The sequence below is a fragment of the Hippichthys cyanospilos genome, chromosome 15 (assembly GCF_059441005.1).
Source record: "Hippichthys cyanospilos isolate Australia breed blue-spotted pipefish chromosome 15, RoL_Hcya_1.0, whole genome shotgun sequence".
Taxonomy (NCBI): domain Eukaryota; kingdom Metazoa; phylum Chordata; class Actinopteri; order Syngnathiformes; family Syngnathidae; genus Hippichthys; species Hippichthys cyanospilos.
The window spans coordinates 11,499,396-11,526,644 of NC_142383.1; the positions used below are offsets into that span (position 1 = coordinate 11,499,396).

At 39.6% G+C, this 27,249-nt stretch overlaps 1 protein-coding gene across 1 annotated transcript in view; it reads left to right on the forward strand.

Moving 5' to 3' along the window:
• The window catches only part of pappaa (pregnancy-associated plasma protein A, pappalysin 1a), an 89,247-nt gene that overhangs the window by 52,175 nt on the left and 9,823 nt on the right, over positions 1-27,249 (forward strand). The window contains exons 11-21 of the mRNA XM_088435264.1: positions 1,343-1,453; positions 1,757-1,892; positions 2,020-2,233; positions 6,012-6,186; positions 15,569-15,752; positions 16,132-16,333; positions 16,461-16,695; positions 18,419-18,566; positions 19,906-20,021; positions 25,327-25,398; positions 26,729-26,827. Coding sequence (XP_088291390.1) covers positions 1,343-1,453; positions 1,757-1,892; positions 2,020-2,233; positions 6,012-6,186; positions 15,569-15,752; positions 16,132-16,333; positions 16,461-16,695; positions 18,419-18,566; positions 19,906-20,021; positions 25,327-25,398; positions 26,729-26,827 — 1,692 coding nt within the window. The remainder of the gene's footprint in view (positions 1-1,342; positions 1,454-1,756; positions 1,893-2,019; positions 2,234-6,011; positions 6,187-15,568; positions 15,753-16,131; positions 16,334-16,460; positions 16,696-18,418; positions 18,567-19,905; positions 20,022-25,326; positions 25,399-26,728; positions 26,828-27,249) is intronic.

The window sequence follows — 27,249 nt, forward strand, 5'->3', positions numbered from 1 at the left end:
GGAAGTAGAATTAAAAATTTTGCCTCTCAAACATTTTTTGTTAGCGAGGGCTGGTTCTAATAGAAACGGAGACTGTGAGTTGCTGCTGACATGACATTCAAACTGTTGGTTTACTTTGGACTGCAACAAAGTGCTTTGAAGCAAACTGAGTAAGAGAGCCATCAGTTTCTGCTTTGTTACAGAAAATATATACACTATAAACGGAGCTTGAAAGCAAACTAAACTTTGACTGGGACAAATACAGTTGCATTATAACTGGACGGACAGTCTTGATCTTGAAATGAAAACTGAGAGAAAATACTGAATGAAACCAACCGGGCCACTGTTTGGTTTTATGGTTCTGATGATTGGCTGGAATGTTTTATAAACATAACCTGTGCATTCTTCGCAGCAATGGTCAAATGACAAAAACCCCCCAAAACAGTAGTTGCATCACAATGTCATGGGACTCGATCCACAAAATAGCGTTTGCATTCTCATAGGAATACTCATTTCTGCTGCATCAGCAGCAAGCATAGAGGCCATGTCAACAGATTCAGGGAAGAGATATGTGGGCAGATAGGTGGACGGGCCAGTTTTTCCACGGTAGCAGAATCTTACAGTAGCCTCCTTAGCAAAAATCTCAGATTACTGGTGTCCCATTTCACTAGGTCAGGACAGCGGGCAAAACCGGCCGTCCTTGGTTATCTGCCCTCCATTCGCCTTTGTGTTTGCTAATCTTTGAGTTGCTGTGTCCATTTGTCACCTTTGTCTCACTGTCACTTTTCTTTCTTTTCAATCTGCACTATTTTCATAATTTGCGTTGCTTTGCGGTCATTTTTCAGCAAATATTGACACGTAAGACAATGTGGGCCCTTTGACTTGCTTCCTTTAAAATCAGTCGTCAGCAAATTAGGAACTGTTGCAACACTCTAGCGCCTTGTAGTGGACAGGTGTAGCATGACGTTTTAGGACAAGTGAAGCAGTCTGAATCATGGAATCATTGCTTTTGGTGGGGTGTGTCAATCTCTTGTGGCCCTAATTTGTGAGAACAGCTGATATTATTGTTTTGTAAAATGGCGTTTTCATAATTTAGGCTCTTAATCATCTTATTTGTGTGTGTATATATAACAACATCTTTTCATTGCACAACAAATTGATCATGCTGTGCCAAAGCTAAACAAGATTTTGAGGCTTTTGACAGCTTCAACACAAGTAGTGAACCGAAAAAAAAAGCATAAATAATTTACTCATAACATGTGCTCTTCAAACTTGGCGGGCAATTAAAAAATAAAACAGTTTAACTGTTTGATTTGGTCATAATAGTAAGCAGTGTATGACATTCTCTTCTTTCCTTCCTTAGACGTGTCAGTCCAAGGTGTTTGATCTATCTGATGGTGTTTCCCAATACGCCTGGTTCCCATGTCACGACGCACGCAAGAATCCCTGGGGATACCCAAACTATTGGCTTAAGGTAAAACCAGACAGATTTTATGTATCTGTTGACCTAACATTTGTACGACTGCTATGTTAGCATTCAAGATGGCGCAACACAAATCATGATCAGTGTTATATGATTGTCATATTCCATCAAACTACCATCCAGGCAACACGTGGTTCATTATAACATCATTTAAACATAAATAACACATGCTGGGAGAATTACTGTATATCTGCATAACACAGCCACATTTATGGTGCAATATAAGCAACCTGAATATGGTTCAAAGGATTTTTTTATTGCATTATAAATCTGGTTTCCTTTTCCCTTATCCAGGCCCACTTCTCTCATCCTATGGTGGCTGCGGCGGTGATCATACACCTGGCGGCTGATGGGACGGGCTACGTTGACCAGACTCAGTGTAATATCACCGTTCAGTTGGTGGACACCAAGGAAGGAATCCATAGTCTTGGCAAGAACTTTCATATACTGTTTCTTCAGCAATATTTTTGTTCATACGTCAAATGTTACTGAGTGTAGATATAGGTATCTGGATTTGGTCAATAAAATCCATAGCTTTGCTTGGTACTTCTTCACAGGCGAGTGGCGACTGAGCTGCCGCACGAACCCGTTGGTGATTCCGGTCAGCCACGATTTGTCGGTGGCCTTCTACCACACTAAGGCCATCCTGGTCATGTTCGCCTCCCGCCTAGTGGCCATCTCCGGCGTCGGCCTGCGTTCTTTCCAGTCTTTTGACCCCATCACTATCAGCGGTTGCCAGAGCAATGAGATCTACAACCCAACCGGCCAAAGGTGAGGAGACAAAATGTGACAAAATATCGCAGGCGCTAGAATTAATTCCAAATTGTTCAATTTCGCTATTATCACCACAATCGCTTGTGTCATACAATTGTAGTCTGACTAAAATGAGTAAATTTAAAGCGTTTACGCCAAATGATGGTGTGCCATACCACAAGAATCAGACATGCTTCATTTACTCCAAATCAATCCGAGACATGATTCCGAGAATGTGCTAAACATTGCCTGTATTTGCTGGAAAGTTTATTTATATGTCCCTGGCGGACAAATTTCCTCTGACCAGAAATGATTTGTTAAACTCCAAAAAGTCTAGCAAAGCAGATGTCTTGATTCCGCACACTACTCACATGACAACTTACATGAATCGTAAAATAGACAAAATATTTGACATATAGTACGTGTGTGTGTGTTTATATATGACATACTACATGTAAAATATTTTGTCTATTTTACGATTCATGTAAATTGTCACGTGAGTAGTGTATATATATTTATATATATATATATATATATAGATGTAGATGAAAATTAGAATTTTATTTTTTAATTCTACAAAATCAACTTTATTAAGGGTTCGACTGTCATTTCCCAGTAGCTAAAAAGCTTCAAATTGTAATAGAATCATATGAAAATCAAGGATTAAAAGGTTATGCTCTATGTTGAAAATTGAATATGCCAAACTTTAAGATATGTTTTTCCCAAAACGAACGATTTAATGATTTATTTATATATATATATATATATATATATATATATATATATATATATATATATATATATATATATATATATATATATATATATATATATATACATACACACACACACTCATACATGCGCACACACTCACAACACACATACCCATATGAGAGGGAGAGTGTGAATAAATAGCCAGCATGCGATCCAGCCAGCCAGCCACTTAGAATCAAAGTCAAGCACCGCCAGCATTTGTTGATGTCATTCAAGCGAGTTGTTTATTGGACCACCAATGAGATTTTGCAGTAAAATTTGTCCATTCTGAGTTTTGGTACCATTTTGATTTTGGGTGACAAATCATTTACCACAAATAACACGACATCTGACCGCACGCACAAAACATCTCACACTGTTTACCCGATTGCCCGTCACGCATGCGACTATTCTCAACGATGATTCATACACACTCACACCATTTTGAGAGTAAACATTACAGTCCGTAAAGGATGCTTGTTTGTGAAGGTGTGTGGCCAGCGATAGAGCTGTTTGTGGTATTTGTCATGTGCAAAAAAAAAAAAAGAAGACCTGAATAGACTTATATATAGACAGTTAGACAGAATAGACAGTTATAGGATAACTGGGAAATAACAGTAGGATGTATTTATTTAAGTGAGGTCAAATGCACATAAGTGTGGTGTGACCTTTGAGGTTTTTTTTTTTTGAAAGGCGTCGGTTCTCCTCAACCCTATTTGCCATCTCTGTCAAGTTCTCCCCCTTTTGTGAGCCTCCAGCTCTGATGCTGCCTTGCTCACACACATTTCCTGTAACATTCCAAAACACCACATCCCTGCCCTCCTCCCCCCCATCCACCACCCACCTTCCATCATCCGCCTCCACTCTGAGTTGTTAACAACAGCAAAACTATTAAACATTACTTGGTGCGCACCATTCTCCCATTCGGTCTTTTCGTGCCAGTCTATGGTTTAGTTTTGTGTTAAATGACACGCTTTTCCTTGGGAAAAGCAGAAGTGGTGCTTTAATACCAGGTCGTTAAATTCAAATTTACGACAAAATGATTCCAAGTACCAAAGAATCTAGGGAACCTGTGGTGTTCCTTCGATACATTAGCATTTTATAGAATGACTAACATTCAATTATGGTGTTTAACATAAGGACTAATGGAACACATAGCTATTTATTTAACTTTACATAGTTTTACTAGCTTGCAAAACTTTTTAATATTGTTGTATTAGTTTTCTATTTTTGCAGTTATAGGCGGCTCGGTGGCGCATTGAATAGCACGTCCGCCTCACAGTTCAAAGTTCCCGGTTCAAATCCACCTGGCTCCGGCCTTCCTGTGTGGAGTTTGCATGTTCTCCCCGAGCCCGCGTGGGTTCTCTCCGGGCACTCCGGCTTCCTCCCACTCTCCAAAAACATGCACGGCAGGTGAATTGGACATACTAAATTGTCCTTCGGCATGATCGGGTGCATCAATTGTTGTTCATCTCTGTGTGCCCTGGGATTGGCTGGCAACCAGTTCAGGGTGTCCCCCGCCTACTGCCCGAAGCCAGCTGAGATAGGCGCCAGCAAGCCTGCGACCCCTGCGGGGATAAGCGGCTCTAGAAAATGGATGGATGGATATGCTGTCTTATACAGTATTAATTATGAGGATAAGCTCTTTGGATAATGGATGGATGGATGGATTTAAAAATTCATAAATTAATACTGTACTTAATATTTAGTATGAATACATCTAGATGAAACAATTACACACATAAAATATCATGTATAACACTTAAATATAATATAATTTAATATGCTATAATATAGTATGATATAATAACAATAACTATAACCTTTGGTACCATTTTGTCCATTTGGAATAGATATTGGGCTCAGTGGAAGTTGGATGATTTAAAAAAAAAATAGTTACTAACTGCAAAACAATAGCAGCACAAACATTTTTTACGGCCCAAAGCAGCACAAAAAGAGCACAAACAAAGGAGAATCGTTTCCCCAAAATTTATATGGGGTTGGAAGCCAGCTTCCCATCTGTCACCTAAATTAGTAAAATCGCCTACTATGCAAAAGTAAGATTTTCAAAAAACATGATTATCAAATGACTTTGAAAGATCTTAATCGTACGTCTGGAAAAAAAACGAGTATAGCTTTTTAACCTGGATTCAGGAGAATGTGCACCTAATCTCGTACACATTAATGTTACATTATTTATATTGTCTATATAGTCATTTAATGTACAGTATATTAGTTCTTTTTTAACTTTTTAAAAAAATTTTATTTAGTCATCACCGCTATGTTCAAATCTGATATTATGAATAGCTGTACTCCACCATAAATCCCTATCCGTTTTCTTAATAACATTGCAGCTACTTTATTGTTTACTTATTTGTTTATTGTTTAACCCTGGAAGGCAATTGAATGTAGAACCTGGTGCAAATTTGGGCCCCGTGTCTTGCCGGATGTTACCTCGCCATGGATATTTAAACATTTTATTTGGCCTAATTCCATTATGAGCAATAAATTACCACGGTTGTCAGTGTCGGGCACGGTGCATACATGCAGTACATACGTAGGCAGCCCGTAATTCAGTGGAAGGGGGAAAAAGCACTTAAAGAAGAAAGATTACAACTACGAGTGGCTGTAAAACAGAAATGGACGAAGAGATAAAACTCAAGATTAAATTTCTGCAGTCCAATACACTCACGCACACGCGAGCGGCTCCCTATATAGCGGAGAAAAAAAAAATGGCCAGCTTGAGCGTGGAGGCATTCCACGAGCATGAAACGCCAACACGGTCTTTATATCCTGCCACTCCTCATTCACACGTGTCAGTCCACCTTCTCTCCCCCTGCTTCTTCTCATGCCAAATATGGCTATCGTCTGTCTCCATGTGGTTTATCGATCTGATATGCAAAGCAGTCATTGATGGATGGATGTGGTCGCTGACATTTTGCAGTGTAATTTCCCCCCGTCCGTACGCAGTTTGCCACTTTTCATCTCACTCGTTCACCTTCTTTTCACCCCCCCACCCCCTCTCTCATGGCCATCTTCACAGTTGTGTACATTATTCGTGCGAAGCCATCGACTGCCAGGAGCCCTTGATCCGCAATGCAGAGCTCAAGTGCAGCAACGCCGGGCGCCACTTCTACAATGGCGACCGCTGCACCATCTCCTGCAACTCGGGATACGTCCTGCAGATCCACCAGGATGATGACATCATCAAGAGCCAGGTGAAGCACACACGGAGCATACGGTCGAGCGTATTGGGACGTGCGTGCCGATGCGAATGCGCACGCCGTGCCAACTTCGGCACACAAACGGCCAGAGGAGCTTGTGCTTGCCTCTGCGCTTTACTTTGTCACCTGTCAGTGCCACAGCCAGTCCCCCTGGGGTGGGTGAGGTAGGGGGGAAGAGGATGACATCATCCAGGTAGACAAAGTGCGACACTGAGGAGCCGGGCGCCTCCTCTCTGCACACGTGAGCTCCCCATACTCGTTGAGTCCCTCGCCGAGAATGCTGCGCCATCACCTCAGACAGTCACTTTGTGTGGCTGTCGCTTGGCTGGGACCATGACATCATCGCATAGTGTCTGCTCCCCCCCTTCTCCCTCTTTCCCTCCCTCCCTCCTTCCCTCCCTCACTTGCTTGCTCCATCTTCACGCTCACACACAGTGAGGCCACTGTTAAAGCGCAGAGATTTGCTACCGCGCCGGCACATAAAAGGCACTTGCATGTAGGAACCGACACACATACGGGAAATTGCACTCAATGCCCTGCGTAAACAAGACACGCACACCCACACATGCAAATACCTGCACTTTACAAGTAAATAAACAAACAGGAGAGTTGACACCGCGCAGTAAAGCTTCTGGATTGGCTCCAAGATGCTGTAAAGGCCAAAATAAATGCATTATGCAGTATGGCTCACACTGAAGCGAGACAATCTAATAAGAAAGGAGATAAGACAACAAAGAATCCAACGTAGCTTTGTATAATAATTAGAAAAGCGAGCAGACTTTCCCAGACTTTAGTCAGGATTGTGTCCTTTCTAGCTGTCCCTGCTGTGTCCTCTGCTCAATGACCCGGTCTGCACTGTACATGTGCATAAAGCGCCACGCGGGAATAATTACACCTGCGGAGTGTGGAGGTGCATTTACATCCACATGCACATCCACAAACACAATAGTTCCCCATTGAGTCAGAGCGCGTCGCTAATTGCATTAGCTTTTGATTGACGGCGCACTTTGTGGCTATTCATCAATGCCAATTCATTTAGAGCTAAATTATGCTTGTTCCGAGTGGCAGGGGCAGCAGGTATGTGTGCAGAAAGAGGAGGAGGGGACAGCGGCAAGTGGAGAAAACGCTAAGGTGTTCACTGTATTAGGCTAGGCAATAAATCAAATTCATTTGATCAATTCACCTCTAGAAAAATTGACAATTTGCTTAATTGCTCATCTGGTTTTGCTCATCTGGCAGAAGGCTCGATGAATAAGGCGTTTTTACTATAGTTATAGTTATATTTAAGCAAGTCATGCACAAGTTATGAAAAGCCCTCTAGGGGGTATCTTTAGCTTGGTCTTTTGCTTTGCATTTGTACGTCCAAGATGTACAACTAATAGGGTGTTTGAATTTGGCTTTGCATTGTGTCCATTTTTTTTTTTCATTTTTTAATGAGCCGAGCAGCAAATTTTCAAGATAAAACTACGTAAATGTTCATCTTTGCTTGCCTCTGTGCCAGTGACTTTCCTCTAAGTTTGGTTGCAATGAGTGTTTTAGGGCAAGTCGTCAAATTTCACTGCCGTGCTTCACCTAAATCCAATAACAAGTGTGTAAACTTTTTACAAACTACAGTCAACCGTGTGTCTGTTATACACAATTTAAAATGGGTTGTACTCAGACAAAATCTCTTGGTTCTTGTGACATTTTTGGTGCTATTCATTCAATGAGTTTTAAAACATAAAGGGTGATGGCTGCCAAGCCAAAGCTTCAAAGTTTCACAAAGCTGAATCAGTTATTCACTCATTTGTAAAGCACTTTAAAACAGTCATTTCTATATACAAAGTCCTGCACATGTAGGGAAATCGGTCATGCAATAACATATACAGTGAAAACAGTAAGTTAATACAAATTTAACCAATAAAATAATAAATACAGATCATATCAAACAAGAAAATCAAAAATCAAATCAAAATTAATGCTTTTAAATATGAGTGTTCACGCTCATATTTAGTTCGAAACTAAAGAATCGAAAAGCAAAAACCGGCAAGGCCGTTTAGCAATTTGTAAGTGAATAGAAACATTTTGAAATTAACTTGTAAATGTGCCTGGAGGCCAGAATTATGTGGTCCCCTTTTATGAGCACCAGTTAGGAGGCGAACTGCAGCATTTTGCCCAAATGGCCAGTCTTTCAGTCATATTTACAGAACCTGAAAAGCTTTAATCTATTCTTAAAAAAAACAAAAAACAAAAAGAACAATCAATTTTTCAGTTAAAAAAAAAGAGGGCAAGACAATGAATTAATTGTAGAATTGATTCATTGGTAATTAAAGTCGGTTTGAAGCAACTGAGGCAAACTGGAGTGCAATACAGCAGTGATGCTGTTGAGCTAGTTCTTGATTGAAAAAAGTACAACATAATGTCAGCTACAAAAAGTTGAATGACATCTCATCTGTGTTTTCTGCTCATTGTCACACGGGCATGGAAACATTCGGTGAAGCTCCCATCCCCTAACAAAACAATATCAACAAAAAATTGATCATTTGTTTAACCCGTGGTCGATCGAGGAAATGTTGTCAAAAGTCCAACCTGCGTCAGAGGCACTCCAAGGGCACTACGTAATATGGTTATAATCATTTCAGGGATGATCCATGTTCTTCTCAACTCTCAAACTTGGCTACACATGTTTTTTTAAGTAGGCAGACAGGCAAGCATATGCCAAAAAACATCAACATAAATTTGCAAAATGATTTTTAAACGAGGCTAGTCCTGTCACTCGGGGCGCCTAAATCACTCCGCTCAGCTCACATGTCGCCGATAATAGAGCTGATGCTGCAAAGTAGATGTGCTGACAGAATGATGTTTATAATTACTCTATAGAATCTAGTGGGGTTGAATGGGGGGAGTGTGTGCGTGTGTGTGTGTGTGTGTGGAGTACACGGTGTCGAAACATCGGACAAATAAGACAAACGTGAAGGAAATTTAAGGCAAACGCTGGGAACGCCCTTTTTTATACTCTGAATGAGTCATGAGTCGTCGTTCCATTGTAAAGTCAAAGAAAGTTCAACAACACGCAAGTTGAACTAAATAAAATAGTAAATCAGATTGCCTTGACTGGTACTGAAAATTTCTGTTTTCCATTGACAAAAACCAGGAACTGATTTTATAAATATATTTATATATATTTATATCCGTGTCATCCTTAAAGTCGGGTCCTCTGGGAGTTTGAGGGTTCTGCGTAGTATCTTCAATGTTCTTCTGGACTGTGCCTTCAGATGTTGTTCCCGGGATTTGTTGGAGCCGCACACGCAGTTTGGGGGTTACTGCCCAAAGTGCCCCCACTACCACGGGGACCACGCAACCCTTGACTTTCCACATCCGTTCCAGGCGCCATTGTATTCAGCTAGTTTGAAGGCTCTATGCTGCTCACTGTTGTGTTTACATGTTTGGAATTGAATGTTATTTGGTAAAGAATACGTTATGCTCATCTTTTTCAAACAGTATTCCTGTGACAATGACGTCTGCGGATGATTTAGAGGTCAACAGTCTTTGGAGTGGTACATGTTGAAATTAATTGGATTATATCCATATGCTGCTCTGCTGCCACATACTTTATTTTACTAGCTACAAGTAGGCTAAAGACACGTGCTAACATGGTGACTACAATGGTATTGTTGACTAATCACCTTTTTTCATGCACTTTAACGACAACTTCAAAACTTGGACTGCCGGGAGAGGAAAATACAGCCATTAAGAAGGGTTACTAACCAACAACAAAATGGAAAGAACACGCTTTGGCGTACTTTGTCAGCTGGAAATCTTTCAGGTTTATCCTTGCCATCCATGTGTTTCTTCTCTGTGTTTTGTCACTAAAAAGACTGTTGAAAAGACTGTATTTAATGTTTCTTCAGTTAATTTTAAACATCAATGTTTTAGTCTTAAAATACACACTAGGATTATTGATATCTTTCAATTCATGTCATGCAATTAGTGTTCAAGGGTGGTACATATATATTATTGTCTTCCTCCAAAAAAGTACATTTAGACATGTTGGGATATGTGCCAAAACAGCTTCACTTAGACATGGAAAAGTCTAAAAAATAAACATTTAATAACTTTTTACCAATTTACCAGGGGGGTGAATGCCTCCTCAAGCCCCATCGCTCACAGTGAGGAGCCGTTCAAAAGACTCATTCCTGAACGTCACATCACAATAGTAATTTGTTCATATTCTCGGTGTCTAACTGTCCCATGAACAGCACTTGTGTGTGCCATTGTGAAGTGGTTAGCGGAAAAAAATGAACGCATGAAAGTAACGTTACAGAAACACATACTCTCTTAAAGTTTTTATAGATCCAGAAAATGGTTACCGGGTCAATAGCCGTGGATCTGTGAAATCATGTTAATACGATCTATATTATACTCATCCAATATAAACAAAATAAAAAAGCCAATTTAAATCATCTCACAACTTCAACAAGTTTTGCATTTGTTTTTATCTTGAACAAAATGTACATTTGGTCTGAAGTTAAAAAAAAAAAGGTAAAAGAACCCAAATGACCCTTTGTGTCATTAGTATGCTGGGCAATTCTAAAATATTTTGTTTGATCGCTCCCGAAATGGACAATGCGAAACTGTCACCTGTTTTTTGTCATTGCAATTGGGAAGAAGGGTGATAACTTGCCAAAAAATAAGGCAGTGTATTCAATAGTTGTTGTTTTTTCATTTTACTCTCTAAAAACTGTTGGGTTAACAATAATCCATTTATGTTTTAAAAAAGGACTGATTCAAAATTTGGGTCATTTTGTCCCAACTTTTTGGCATGTTTCATCCAAAATAATCCTAATTGTTGAGGTTGTCGTGGTGGTTTTGTGCAAAACAACTGCAAAAATGTGGTCAAATTCACCCAAATACTGCATTGGTCCTTGGAATCCCCCCCCATAATTGAGTTATTCTTAACCAAGCTGTTTTTAAGATTGTGAGGTCACATTGGAATTCTCATGGACCTTCAAAATAGAACCTGTCCTGAACATATTTTCTGATGGCCACAAAGTTGAAACTATGTTAATTACTACATACTCTGTTAATCGCTGCTCATAGCTAATACTCTGCTTGTACGATAATAAAGATAAAACATTACTTTGCTTGTACCATCAGCAGTTTATAATGCTGACAGTTTAGACTCTGGAACATATTATTCAAAACCTAATTAATCTCAATGGGAAATTTCTTTTTGAAAGTAAACCATAAGTGTCTCATGGAATGGATTGTGGTCGCCTTGTTGCTTAAGTTGAAAAGTTCAGCAGTCAGAGTTGTCTTATCTCTTTCCATTAACCAGTTGTATCTGTGTGACACTCAAAAAAAAAGGATCCAGGACCCGTTTTTTCTCTGAAATAACTCCCTCTTGGATGTTCTCTTTGCCCCGTCTGTACATTTATGTAAATGTTGCGGCTGTCTGTTTCCTGTTTGCACCTCTTTCTAGTGGTCAGGGAACATTGAGTACTGGCACAATAAGTGACCAATATCCGCAGATTCTCATGTCGGCATTCCTTTTGGGCTCTGTCGGCTTGTTGTAATGCATGGCGACAACTTGAAAGCGCTCGGCAAGCTGAATTACAGCCATACTGTACGTGATCAAGTCAACCCGACTACACATTAAAGTGTGACCAGAAGACCCTCTTAAGTCTCATTAAGGCGGCGGGGCATGGTGTCCACACTTGACCCGTAAATGTGTGTGGCCGTATGAGAGGAACACTATAGGCTCCGTTCAGCCAAACGCCGTGGAATGTAGCAGAGGTCATTTCATCCAATATAGAATTAAGGGCTCTTAGCAGCCACATTGGCACTGACGTTATTTTCGGGAAAAGCATTTGAAGTAAGCAGTCGGTCAGTTCATGTGAAGAAAAAACTCTCTTACTTTTTTCAGGATAACAGGTTTCCGTGACCTGGTGCAACCTTGCAATTTTTGGGGATATTAGAGCAACTTTCCCCGTAACATCATTGAATTCTTATCATATGGGAGGACAAATAAGTTAACTAGTAGACCTAAATCACTGCACACTTTGTTGCAGCCATCCTGACGTGGTTGCTGTTTCTACTGATCACTATTGAACATATCAGGCTCCACAATCCTGTGTGGAGTTTGCCTGTTTTCCCCATGCCCACATGGGTGCTTCCCTGCACTTCTGCTTCCTCCAACATTACAAAAACATGCATAGTGGGTATGTTGGACATTCTAAACACTTAGGTGTGATTGGGTGGGTGAAAGTTTGTTTGGCCTTTTGTGCCCTGCAATTGGCTGGCAGAGTGTCCCCTGCGTACTGTTTGTCGACAGCTGGGATAGGCACCAGCATGCCTACAACCCGAGCGAGGATAAGCGGCTATACATGTCTTGACGTCTTGACTTTAATCTCCAAATACCATCCATTATTTTAGGAATATTATTTTGAAAATCGTAGTTTTTTGTGGTACTGCAACCCAGGACTACTTTTTTAAAGATATACTGTTGCTCATTACAGTACTTACTGTTACTGTATTCATGAGTGCAAAACGGTATTCCCATAAGGCTCCAAATAGCTGTCTGCAACATGTTTGCAAATTTTATTACTCGAAAAGGTTATTGTGGTGCTTAAATTCGTCAGTGATTCTTGTTCCTTCTCTCATTCATTAAGCTACAATGAGAGCTTATATTGTTGCCAGAGTCCAAATCCTTATTGGGTTTTGTCACTCAAAGACTCTCTGATGTTACTGGTTTTTCTGCACACAAATCATTTTTTTTCTCAACAGCGGTTGGCTAGACATCAAGTCAGCCTCAGCCAAAATACCAGCGGGAGTCCTTTTTATTGTACAATACGGGCCTCGAGTCTACGCGTGTTCAAATTTACACTGAAAATGTGTTTCCTTTGCTGTTTTAGTGCGTCAAATCATCAAAATAATGAATGGAATAATGACATATGGCGGTTTCCATTAAACCGTTCCAAGTGTGGTAGTCCTGTATATCGTCATTAGAAGGTATTAACGAAATACAACGGCAGTATAGGCCGCAACCACACTTGTGTGCCGCTTGAGAAAAAGCTCTGGCTGGAGCGATGACGCCGTCCTTCTGTCGGTTCTTGTGTCTAATAGGCTGCCTGGCTTGAATTAAGCAGAGTGGCCAAAGGTTGTTAAAGTGGCTACTGGAGGAGCGCTATTCAGCTGTAAAGTTTTTAAAGGAGAGAAACTTCCCACAAATTTACACGCACGCAGGCACTCCCAGCCTTATGCGTCCTATAGCCGCCTACCACAGACGTTTAACAGCCCAGCATTGTCATTGGAGGGCTTTTCTTTGCGTTTGAGGAACCTTGCATGCATACCCTTTGTAATCGTATTAGCTCTCGGGGGATAAATGACTGTTTTTTACAGCGGGCCCCTCTCACATGGGACGCATGTGTTGCGTTCTAAGCGTCCAATCTCGCTTGGAGTTTATTTATTTGGAGTGAACCTGATACTGTTATGCAGTGTTGTGCGGTGTCGTATGCTGGGATCCAGATGAAAGTTCCAAATTAATGACGGCAGAGAAATAAGAGGGTTTGTGTTGCAAAATAAATTGTGTGACGTTTACGTTTGGACGCTCTTTAAAGCACAGAAAAAAACGGGGGGAAATTTATGTTAAAAACACAGATTTTCCTTTATTTAGTCTGAAACGGCGAGAGATGTCAAAATGATAAAAGTTTCCCAGCTTTGTTGCAAGATTTGTTGGCGTGGCCATAAATTTAAGCATTCCCATTGTGTAACATGTTGCTAGTTAATAGGAAAGGATGAAAACACTTGAGGTTTGGACGTCGCTCCGCATTTTGCTCACATTCCTGCGAATCGAATACCGCAAGCCAGCTAATTTACAGGAATCGTAACTATTCGTATTTGGCAAACGGACCGATAAGAAATTTAGATTTTGAGAAATTTTGAAACCTATTTTCTCCCTTCTCATTTTGAGACATCCCATCTTAAGAGCAACCCATTCTTTTTTTTCTTTTTTTTTTTTTTACAAGAGATGTTCTCTTGACACCAACTTTTACACGTATGTGTCTGCTCCCAAAAATGATCAGAAAGGGAGAAGTATTTAGTATCATTAGAAGTATACAGTAGTATTATCATATGTTTTATTAATGCTTGTAAGGTCCCTTCATACATTCAAATCCTAAAGACATTTTTCATGTATCTTTCAGGACTTTTACACAAAGCTTTATACTGCCACGGACCAACAGAATTGGACCACATATGGAAAATTTAATTGGAATTGGTTTTCAGTTTATTTGTTCATTTTTCATTCTTTGTCCTTAGAAACCCCCAATTTTTTTTTTCTCTGAATTTTTATCCTGGGAATCATAAGCATATTCTTACGTTTTATTCCGTATTTCAGGCTTCGGAACAGAGAATATTGTGAAGCAACAAACAAAAAAATACCAGCACAGTTTCACTGTCTTCCACATGGGTTTTGTTATTTTTCATCCTCTTCTCGCTGCCCCTGTAAAATTTACTTTTTTGCCTGTACCCTAATTGAAAAAGAAAAATCTATACATTAGTCCTTGGAATTGAATGTCTGGACTTTATAAGTGCGTCTTTTTGATTGAATGAGGTAAGTGTTCTGTTGCATCCTGTCCCGTTTCGCCAACCACCGAGTCCTCTGGTCACTCTCAATGCACTCAGTAAACTCGAGGCTCTGACGTAGTTTTTTGTTAAAGAATCTCAGTCTGGTTGGGTTTATATTTATGGATCTCTGTCAGCTTTCAATCAATAAATCATGCAGGTAAGCGGAGGGCATTAGCTTGCTAGGTCAAAACTGTGTTTGTCACTGTATTTTGCGCCACCAGACTTAAAAAAAAAAAGGTCTCTCCGTCAAAAACATTTTGGATGGCGGCACAAAAATTAATTGAATTTCTGTTGCACAACATCCCGAGTGTGTGTGTGTGTGTGTGTGTGTGTGTGTGTGTGTGTCTTTTTGTGTGGTAAGGTGACTGTCAGTGCTTCCCAGAAATTGAGACACTGCCACCAAAGGCGGCCCACACTTGTAGCATATCGGATGTCTGTGGCACAACTTGTCCCTAACAAATGCTTGAGCTTGAGCTGCTGAGTGGCCTTGCAGGTTTCTGACTCGCCGCAAGATAAGACCAATCGTTTTGGCCGTTGACATCATCAATTATCTATCATCAACGAGCAAAAGCTCATGCATTGTGCTATTGAGTCCAGGTCAAAAATCATGCTCAGTAAAGTGCTAAAAATAGCTCTGAGCATATTTCTACACATATTGCTGGTGTCTGGCGGAATCCTGGTTTCTCCAAAACCTCGAAAATGGCAAAAAGAAACTAAGCTGTTAATTTAAAGGGAAATTGTTTAAATTGTAACCTGTGCTCCTTTGCAGTCTGACTCTTTGGTGACCATAACCTGCGCAAACGGCAAGTGGAATAAACAGGTGTCATGCGAGCCTGTGGACTGCGGTTTGCCCGACAAGTACCACGTTCACCCGGCCAATTTTCACTTCCCAGAGGGCACCACCTATGGCAAGAAAAGCACTTTCCAGTGTCGCGATCCCGCCCAGCTTGTAGGTGAGGTGCCTCGCCATTTTCGTGCATGTATAATTTTTTTTTCTCTAGACTGCCCTTAAAAAGTCTTCAGTGAGGTTTGCTATAAAAAAAAGTCAAAAATAAAACAAGATGACACAAACCTAAGTGCAATCTATTGCTTCCCTCTTGAGAGCATCAAGCAAGCAAACAGATGAGGCCCATGTTCTTTCTTACATTGTTTTAGTGCTTAAATTTTAATGCACATTTGGATCCTTGTAAGTTCTACATTTTTTAGAGGCGAGTGCGAGAGATTCAAAGCAAGATGACATGAATTTTACAGGCTATTTAATGACTTAACATCTCATCACTGCTCCTTGAGTCCATATTTAAAAAAAAATACATTTTCTGGCATATTTGTCAGGTACCAACAATACTCTGACCTGCCTCGAGGATGGGCTATGGTCCTTCCCCGAGGCTCTGTGTGAGCTCCGCTGTCCGGCGCCGCCGCCCGTGCCCAACGCCGTGCTGCAGACCAAGCGCTGCAATGAGACGGGCCTCAAAGTGGGAACACTGTGCAAATATAAGTGCAGGCCAGGGTACCATGTGACCAACAAACCTAAGAGGTAACAAGGGAAACAGAAGCCGTTGTTAAAAAATAGAGAGGTTGCCTCCTCAAGCAGAATTTGCGGTGAATTGCAATGAAGGATTTGAAATTTCTGGGTAAAATTTGCTTTTAACGGCTCTCTTTAGGCGCGCATTTAAGCGTCAATGCACCGAGGACGGCAGTTGGCTGGAGGGGGCGTGTGAACCGGTGACCTGCGACCCCCCGCCGCCAATCTTCCACGGTTCCTACCACTGCACCGACGGCTTCCGCTTCGACAGCGTTTGCCGACTCAACTGCTCTGACCCGGCCGGTAATAGCGCTAATGCCGTCACTGGAGGCTCCGCCCACACGGTGAGGCTTCTGCACACGCCATGCAAGCAGGTCTGTCTATCTCTTGCCTCGCCTCAATTTTGCTTCTTTACTGTGCCTTTATGTGTCATTTGTAGATGAGTGAAAACACTACCTTTGTCTCAGAAGTCTTTCTTTCTCCAGTCTGACTTTTTTTTGGTACTTTGAAGGTTTTTTGCAAAGAGATATAAGCAAAGAAACAAGAAAAAAAAAAGCATCCATGCATGAGTGGCGAGATGGCTGAATGGATTGAGAGATGGATACATACAATATTTTTCAAAGAATAAGGCACATTTAAAACTATATGTTACTAAACATTTAAATATATATATATATATATATATATATATATATATATATATATATATATATATATATATATATATATTTTTTTTTTTTTTTTTTTTTTTTAATTTTATTTTTTTTAAATAAAATTAAAATTACATATATGTTGATGCTAAGTTGTATACAGTTGTCTGTATACAGTTTGTCTTATTTGCTGTACTTATTTGCTGAAGAGTCTGCAAAAATATTACATTGAATGGTCGTTCAATCCTCAAGACATATGTATACATTTTTATAGAGTCCAAATGTTCAATCCCAGGTAGTTCTTTGCGGTATTTTTTTTTTCAAACCATTAGCTAAAGAATAGCCTGAAAAACGCTGACATCAAATATACAGTAATGCACCTGAACCGGGGTGCTTTGAAATTTCCATATATGGTGCACATGGGCTTACCATGTGCACCATATATGGAAATTCCCCAAACAGACCTGTTCTTTTAAGACAGTGCCATATAATTGTTATTATATGTTACTGTTATTATTATAACAGTTTGCCTTATTCCCTGAAAAATACAGAAGTTATGTAACATCACTGGCACTCCATTACATTCCGTAAAAAGGAACAAGCTTTTTTTAAAACCTTTAAGTGGTCAGAAATATGTCAAAATAAAACAACAAAAACATAATACATATTAATGTTAAAAAAATACCCACACATGTGGACTGACCAAAAGTATCTATTTTTGAGAAAATATCAAATTCACCAACATGTGATTCATGAGATTTTGGCTCGACGGCAACGATATACTGTACTGATTCCAGCTATTTATAATGACCCATGTTAATACGTAATTACCGGTAACTACCATTGACCGCTGTAGACGTCAAAGTTTTCTAATACTAAATAAGTTACCTCATTGCTGCCAATGAGAATTATGTAAGTAAAAAAAAAAGAAAATTACAATTTAACTGCTAGTTTATGTGTATTTTGAATAGGAACATGAGCAAAACAGCCAGAATGTGTGTATATATATATATATATATATATATATATATATATATATATATATATATATATATATATATATATATATATATATATATATATATATATATAACATATATAACATAGATATTTAATGGAAGCTAATTTGCCTCAAAAGTACCTGCCAGTTTTTATCAGGTACTCCTAACAATGTTTTCAGGCTCACCGACTCCCATAGCACCCCTTAGTTTGACGATCTTCTATTCAGAAGGCTATTGATTTTCACAACAGCATTGCTTGGCATGGACTTCTGAAATGTATACACCTCTTAATCTGCTCGGCCTCTCAGGCCTCGTGGCTTGGATGCCTGATAACAGTTGGATTGTATTTCCCCCCTTTTGCAACGGGATGCCAGCATAATGTCATCGAATCATGTCCTCGTCCCACCAGTTGGTTGAGCGCGTCTGTGTATGCGTTGTTTTCGCAGGGCGCAGGTTCAAACGCCATACGCTGTAGGAAAGACGGCAACTGGACGGGGTCCTTCCGCCTCTGCCCCAACAGCAAAGGCCTTTGTTCTCTACCGCAAAACCTGCATTACAGCCTTCAGTACTCATGCAGGCGAGGACATGGCATAGGTGAGTATGCACTCTGAAATCATGGCTATTTATTAACAATAGCAAAAGTTTTTTGTTTTTTTTTTGTCATTTTGGTCCATTTTACTCACATTACTCTTTCTGATAGTCTCCAATTTGCTTCAGTAAACTAAAATCTTCACAGACACAAGTGTTACCAGATTCCCTCAAGTTGCCGTTTGCAGCCTTCCTTCCAATTTAGTCCATCAGTCATGGCGGTAAGCCTTCTAAGGTCTGAGGAAGCCTGAGGTTGCGCCCCCGCACAAACAATTCTTTCAAATGTCAATTAAAATAAAAATCAAATGTACAATGTGAACCAAAATTGAATGGGATCTGCCCTAGCCTCCAACCCATCACAAAAGAAAATTTGGTATTTGTGTAACCCTGCTTACAACTGACTATTTTGTTTGCATACTGTAGACAAAACAGATTATGCAAAACTTTTCTGTAACTTTTTTATTCTGTTTTCACTTATTGTTGGCCTTCAGAGCAAAATGTTAATTGCTACATGACAGTGACATACTGTATATGTGTCGTGGTTCACCGTGGTTTGGGAAAATACGTAATGCTTGGTTCAGATGGACTACATGGACGGCGTAACAAGCGACACATTTGAATTGCAGTCAATGAAGACTCCTATAGGACATGTTCAGTGCCATGGGACACAAAACGTGACGCGAGACAGCCAATCAGTTTTGCGAAGGTAAAAACAGGAAACGAAAATATGGTGCTGCCTTCCAAAGTCGGATATAAATGCGCTAGGCAAATTGTAAACATAAAATAAATGTCATTTAATGGCCCTGCTTGTAGATAAGGATTTGAACGTTGGGTCAGTCTGCTAGTTCATTTTCTTGAAACCAAGAAGATAACAACCATGATGAGCACAAACACCACTAAAAGCTATATGACGAACGGAGAACATAAACAGGAAATACAGAGCGGCCTTCCAGATTAAAAGTGGATATTTCAAAAAAGAATAACACAGGTAAGTAAATATTACAAACTGGAGCACTTGGAGATTTCTTAACACAGAATAAATCTCATCTTAATGTCCGTTTGTGAACACGGATGGATTCAGACGTTGGTTCCTTTTGCTTGCTTCTTTTAATAAAAATAATGTGGTACCCCTTTTTTCTCAAGCGTACACCCATCTTCACCGACATCTTCATTTCAGATGTAATAAATTGTTTGTGACTCCCAGTGTTGTCTTATCCGTGGAAACCAGGTCAAAATGGTTCTTTGAATGTTAAAGGTGGACAACCCCTATCTAGACCATAACTTCAGCTTTTTTTGCGCAAGTATAAGTGTGCCATTTTTGATGTTGATTTCCTGTCACGTGCAGGCGAAGAGTGTGAGCTGTCGTGCAGGGAGCGCAACACCGAGGTGGTGATCCTTCCTAGCAACATGACGGTGGAAGGCGTATTCAAGGAGCACTGGAGGAACCCACGCAAGGTCAAGGTACGTTGAAGGAGTATGTCCACCTCGCCGTTGTGGCAGACGCACTTGACAAAGGCCTGTGATCCACAACTCTCCTTTAAGGAATTTCCCACCTGGTCTCGACATCCTCGGTTTTCCGTCGCTGGCAATTGGAAAAAGGCCCACGTGTGTCTGCCTTTTATCTCGCGCCGCAACCAAATGTTTTGATTTGAAACATGGCAACCCCTCAGACATTTTTCAGAACACGGTGTTACCCGCTAGCATATTCCTAATAGCGGTCGAGCCGACTGCTATTTTTGGGATGCGCAGACAAGTCACACCTGTGCAAAGCGTTCAGTCAATGTATCCTGTGTTGGTCTTGCGGGAATAATATACAAGATTAGAGTCAAGCAGTCTTCACTTGGATAACATTTATGTTAAGAGTTAAGAGTTTGGGATCAGTGTTAGGACTAGTAGGTAGGTATTGGCGTTAGGAAGAGTGTCTTTCGGCTGTGGCTCGGTTGGTAAAAAGTTGTAGTTCGATTTCCTGCTCTGACGCTCCGCTATAAATGTCTTCATACTATCAACGAAGTTGTTAAAAATAAGCCAATTGTTTGTCAAAAAAGAACTAACCTGATATTTGGGTCAATTTCATCCAACATTTAAGTTGTTTTACACAAAACACCCCCAAATCTGGCTCATTTTGTACAAGGCAACCTCAAAATTGGGTTGTTTTGTATAAAACAACCAATAACGTTATGTCAAATTGACCAATGTTGAATTGGTCCTTTTTGACCCAAAGTTTGATTATTTTTTAACCTAATGGTGTTAGAATGTGGGGCCAGAAACTGAACCCAGAGTTACCTCTCATTTTCTACTTCTTCTTCTTTTACTTCTTCTTCTCTTCTTTTTTTATTTAGAGTACCGGTTGGTGTTTGGGACTCCAACCTTTTTCAATGAAATACCCACTATAAAATGAAGTCCAAAAGTTGATTGTTAGGATTCAAAATGTCAGTTTAGTTCATAAGGGTTTAAGTTGAGTGAGGTTTAGGCGTTTTGCCTTCATTAACCGTCATATGAATAATATATAGGAGGAGTACCACACTTACAGTAATGAGTGTTTTTTTGGGGGGGGGTGGGGACTAATATGAAAAGAATCCCAGTGTGTCCTGGTGTGCTTTCCCTTAAACAAGCCTTTTTGTATGCTTACAGAGTCACGCTGAGTCAGCAGTGGGCTGGGCCACCGGGACATTAAATGATTTGTTTTTCATAGATGTGCGTAATTGATATGATTTGTGCTCAGTGGTAAATTGAGACCCGTGCCTGTGCTGTTGGAGGGCGCCGCAATGGATTGCATACAAGTAAACCCGTAAAGAGATAGCGGTCGTGTGCCAGAAAGTTGAGAGCGTGCCCTCTTTGGAAAAGCTCAGCATTTGGATTGTTTGTTCCTTTACGGGGAAGATTATTCTATTAATTTCACATATAGCCAGCTGCCCTAAAGTCATTCAAGTGCGAGTATCTAAATACTTTGACTCGTTACTATTTACTGACTTTTTGTGAAGTAGGCAAGCACAACAGACATCTCTGTCCTGTACACTATGGCTTTAGACATAAAATAAATTGAAATCAAATATTCCCCCGACACAAGTTTTGCCATTGATTGAACAGTTAAGTCAGCAATTTGGTTCAGCAGCCATTTTTGGCATCTATGAGACTTTGAACTTTGACAAACATCTACAAATGAATTAATCCAGAAGTACTCAAGGTTGGTTGAGATTTTAAATGTAGGTATTGATTTTGATAATTATTTGATTGTTTTCATTCCATTGGATTATTAGTCAATCTTATACAGTTTATACACCTTCTGAACTTTTTAAGTATCTAAGACGCAGGCTGCTGAATAACACATTTTTTCAGACTGATACCAGTAAGAGTAATCACTTCCTGACTAGTCATCAATTTGATACCAAATATTGATACCACTAATCCTTTTGAAAGACATTTCCCCTAAAAAATGATGGATAATGTTCATAAAAGAACATAAAATTTTCTTTAATGGTATTTTATTTCAATTTATTGCACTTCATGACACTGCAATTCCTTTTTCTTTCGCGACAGGATAAGACAATTGAATATAAAAAATATAAAAAGGCCTCCAAATCAGATTTTACAGCCACCTTCGTTTTTTTTTATTCGTTATTTCATCTGATAGGGTTCACACCTGTCCATTGGGCAGGACACCTCTGCATTGAAAAAAAAAAACATGCACATGAATCTAGTTCTGCTTTCCCTACACGAAAGCCTCATGTTGCCCACCCAAATAAGTGATGATGATTTATTGCTTGAAAGCAGTTGTAGTTGAATTCTGGCTATGACCCACTTAGACGTCCCTCCTCCTTCTCTCCCTAACGACTCCGCGGCCCCCCACCCCACCCCGAGCGCCCGCCTTCCCCTTTATCAGCAAAATTAGCCTGTCGGGCTTCCAATGGAATTAGTCATTTTCAATATGACATTACGTTGTCTAAGGTGGCGCTGAGATGGGGATCTATTTTTATGTGGTATCAGCGCCCCGGGAGGCTTGGAGGGAGTGAGGATCACATACATAGAGAGGGGTGAAGCCAGGCAAGCATCATGGATTATCATGATTTACGGCCCTGCTGAGAGGGGAGAAAGGAGCGAGGGGAGGGGAGGGGGTTTCTGGATGACATCATCGCTAAAGCAAGGAGTACAAGTGGAAAGTACAGTAGGTGCAAAAAGTTTCAGCTCCCGGATGAATTAAGGTGCTCCATCTTGCGCCGCGTGGCTACTGTAGGCCCGGCGTTGTGCTGTGTGCGCCTCCTCTTCCATCTTCCATCTTCTCCGTTGCATCGATTTGCTGACAGCACCCAAATGACAAATAGCTTTCGTTTGCGGCCGCAAAGGAAAATCGTGTCAATTCTCTTAGATAAAGGCACACAGGGGGTGTTATTATTTGGAGGTGTTATTTGAGGTGAGGCAGTTATTTTAGCCCGCTGGGATGTGTTAGATTTATAGTGGTCTGACCTGCACTGAGAACACAGGACACCGTTTTATTTGGAACACTTTGTGTGTTTGTAACAACACTTGAGCCCCTAATGGTATTTTCTTTGCCTTTTTTGTATTTAGCTTCCATAATGACATTTTTTTTAGTCCAAGTGTTGAAGGGTTTATTAAAGTGAAAATTCTCCCGCATTCCTCGAGTACAAATGAGGCTTTCCTTCACTAGTTTATTAGAATGCGGAGGGATATCAATGTGCAAGCTGTCGAGTGGAATATGTTTTGCTTCCCTGCTTGTGTAATGTAGTTTCAATTTGTCTTTATTTACTGGCTCAAAAAAGATTCCATAATACTTGTAAATAATTGATCCAATTAATCTCTTTTTCCTGTGAAAATCCCTCACCTTGAGTTGTTGCTTTTTTTTTTTTTTGTGAGTCAAATAGATTTTTATTATGGCAGGTCATAAGATTGATATACATCACCAAAAAGTGGCTTAAACCATGTATTTACATTGTACTTTAACAGACTTTGACATTCAATTGTAACAATTTATTGTCTGTATTTGAAATTAGTCCTAAATGCTGGCTGCAGCCATTTGTCTTTTTTTTTAACCATTAAAAGGAGTGGGGCTGTTGTCTCAATCACCAAATAATTAGAAATGAAAATTAAATTAAAACATCATCCATCCTGTCGGTTGCAGACTTGCTCAAACGTGGGATGTTTTCGAGTTTCGTTGGTTTTGTGGCAAAGAGTTTTGTATGGCTCGCTACATTAGCGCCTTTGTTGCTATAATTAGCTGTGTCTGCAGTTACAGCTGGGTGCTTCGCATTTATGTGGTAGGTTAAAGGTTAAGCTGCCCTTGTGGTAAGCTCCTTCTTACCAAAAACACTCATTACTCTACATTTATCAGTTGCCATGTTTTTTTTGTTTTTTTACACAATTTATTAAACTTCTGGACTAACATTGGTAGTGGTTTCTCTATAAATTGTAGAAAAACATCTTTTTTTCAGGCTTGTGTGATGAAAATTAGCATCACTGTCATTATAAAATAAATAAAGGCAGACAACGTTTGCAAATGAGTCACTATAACTTAATTTAGCAAAAGGTTGCATCAGGTTCCTATCGATTCTCTCTTAATTTGAAAAGAGAAATGCACTGTTCTTGTCATGGCATGAAAAAGCATTAAATTGTTTGCTGATTACTGAAGACACCTCATTAAAATCTTACAACCAAAGGTAGACACTTTTTATACTTATCAAATAAAGTTACTAGATATTGTCTCGATTATATAAACGATCATGAAGAACGAACTGCAAACCAAAACAGTAGGACTCGATCAAGTCAACATCTTCGCAGTACTCAAAAATAAACATTCATGCATTCAGATTTACAGATGCCACATTTTCTGTGCATGCATTGTGCACAATGAAATACATTATGATCATCCTTTTTTTTTAGGTTCCGCTGTTTCTTATGTACAGTAGTTCTTATATAAGATAGTCACTTACACCTTTAGATGCTACTTTAGATTCAAGAGTTTTATTGTCATCTGCTTAGTAATACTACACAATGAAATTCTTATTCTGTTCACTTCCTCGAGTAGAATACATTCCATAATCGAGCAAATAATAAAGTAGGCAATAAAAGAAACAAAAACAGCAATAGGGCAATAAGGGTAGTAATACACTTATGTGTATTGAAGAGTTGTGGAGTTCCACTGACAATGTTGGAACATGTTGTCTATGACGGTAGAGGCCACTATTTGAGCAAATAACATCATTTTTTAAAAGAGATTGTACAGAGTTTCTCACCCATGCACACAGAAAGACATTTTACTAGCATGTGACCGATACAAAGATTGACAGACCCTTGCCAACACCTGGTAGACACACACACACAAACAGACACACACATGCATTCCTCACACACCTCCCATGAGCTGCATTTTAAGGACGAACTCAGTGGGAAAGGATTCCACGCATTCTGTGAAGATATTTGAGAACATTGCGCTCTTTACCTTTGCGTGTGTGGATTCCCCTCTCTTGCTCTTAGCTTCTTTACCGCTTCTTACGCCAGACGCCCCACTCGTATGACTGGTTTGCTCATAGAAACACACATTGATACTAGTTTCTATCTTCGCTTCTCAGATGAAGACACAGGTCACTAAATGAAAGGCCGCCAGGAATATGAAGACTACATGAGTGGCGTGACACATTTTAATAGCGCCTCTATTTTACAGCAATTTAGTTGTTTGCTCGAAATAGAATGTTATAGTTTGTTGTGGTATGGTCTTATTATCTTAAAACACCTCTCTTCAAAATGTCTCTTCCAGAGTATTGTCTGTACAATGGGTCTGAAATGGTATCCACACCCAGAATTGCTCCACTGCTTCAAAGGATGTGAGGTAAGACAATGTTCAACACCCCCCCCCCTTTTTATGTTAGAGCATATTTTATTTCAGAAAAAAAAAAAAAAATATCCAAGAAAAGCTAACCTTTATTAGTCCCACAGTGGGAAAATGTACAAGCAGCCATTGTACTCTCAAAATATCCACATCGAAGATGGCCAAATAGTAAATTGAGTGATCATTGCTTGGTGGGTCTGCCTGTTAGGGAAACCAATTTCACTGGAAAACAGAAATCCACATTTTATATACAGAATTCTATTTTATTTTGAACCAGGACCATAAAGAGTCCAACATTTTTTGTCAACTTGAACTAAAGTTCCTTGGGTCCAAGCTTTTTTTCTTAGACAGTATGTAGATTTTTTTTTTTTAATCTACAAAAAACTACTTTTGTGGAAAACTGGGTACAAATTTTAATTTTCTAAACAAATGAAATTTTGTAAAATTTTTGTAAAATTTAATAACAAATAGGCTCCAAACTTGTTTTAGTATTTTTGATTACCTTTCTGAAAATGTCCACCATTTTTTTAAAGTAATTATCAATGAGCTTTAACTAAATATAGCATGAATGGGACAAATACAGGACAAAATGAAGATATGACTTTTGAGGCACTTCTGCTCTTGTATTCCTTATTAAATAAGGACATATTTTCTCTTTACATTTTGTTTGTGCTTTTTTGTCAATTAACTAAATACCTTAAGGTACTTTCAGAAAATTCAACAATAGTCATTCACCAACATTTGAAATTTCCTAGGGACCACCAAAGGTCCGCAGACCACATTTTGAGAAACAACTCAGGAACAATAAAGACTTTTTTTTTTTTTTTGCCTGCAAGCTATACAGGGTTGAAGCATAGTTGACTTTAAATCCAGACAGCCAGTCATTACCGTGTAGTCCACTGCCTTTAAAGTCTTTCGTTTATTTGTAGGTCAGACTGGGGTCATCAGATCAAACGGCGTCTGTCTTTTGCAAATGTTGCGTTCACGTGTGAAGGAATTCCCCTCCACTGTATGCAAGAATTATATGATGTGCGCACTTTTGACCAATTGGATATCCTGATTGTTAACTCAAGTGGAAAGGGTCAGGCCAACCCTATAAATCTCCTCATAGGAGAGTTTTTTTTTTTCCGCTTTTTTCTGTCGTGAATAGTTTATAGCGTTCTCTGTCAGATTTATGATGCTGGTTCACTAAGGGCCAAGAAGAAAAAAAAAATCACATTAAAGAATAAAGGATGTAAAAGGCCATGTATTGCGTACGGGAAACTACCATTAGTGCAATCATATCAATGTGATAGTACTGACGATGACTGTTTTGTTTAATTGAACACAGCCATTCATGGGAGACAACTACTGTGATGCAGTAAACAACCGAGCCTTCTGTAACTACGACGGAGGAGACTGCTGCCAATCCACTGTCAAGACCAAGAAGGTTAGACGCACCATTGTACTGCACATGAACTCAGTTTCCTTTTTTTTTTTTTTTTTTGCTAGATTACATGTTAGCATTGGCAAGCTTTTACCACCGTAAATAATATAAAGTACTTATGAAAGATAAATATATTGGAGGCAATATGTTAAATGAGAACTGTTATGCCCATAAATCCTCATCCTGGACTCCCTCTAGAGTCATTTTGCCTCCTTGATGGTTGCCAAAACTCATTATCAATACCATACTGGCACTTTAAGAAGACTCTGAGTTCATACCCTGTCTGCAACAAAAGTTCACTTTCCGTCCCCTGGGTATGGTTTGGAACGGTAAATCCTGATCTCAACTCGTTTCCACCACAGGGTGTGTAGGCGGGATGACGCTAGTCTCTTCAGATACCAGCTACGTAAATTGTGTGACATCAT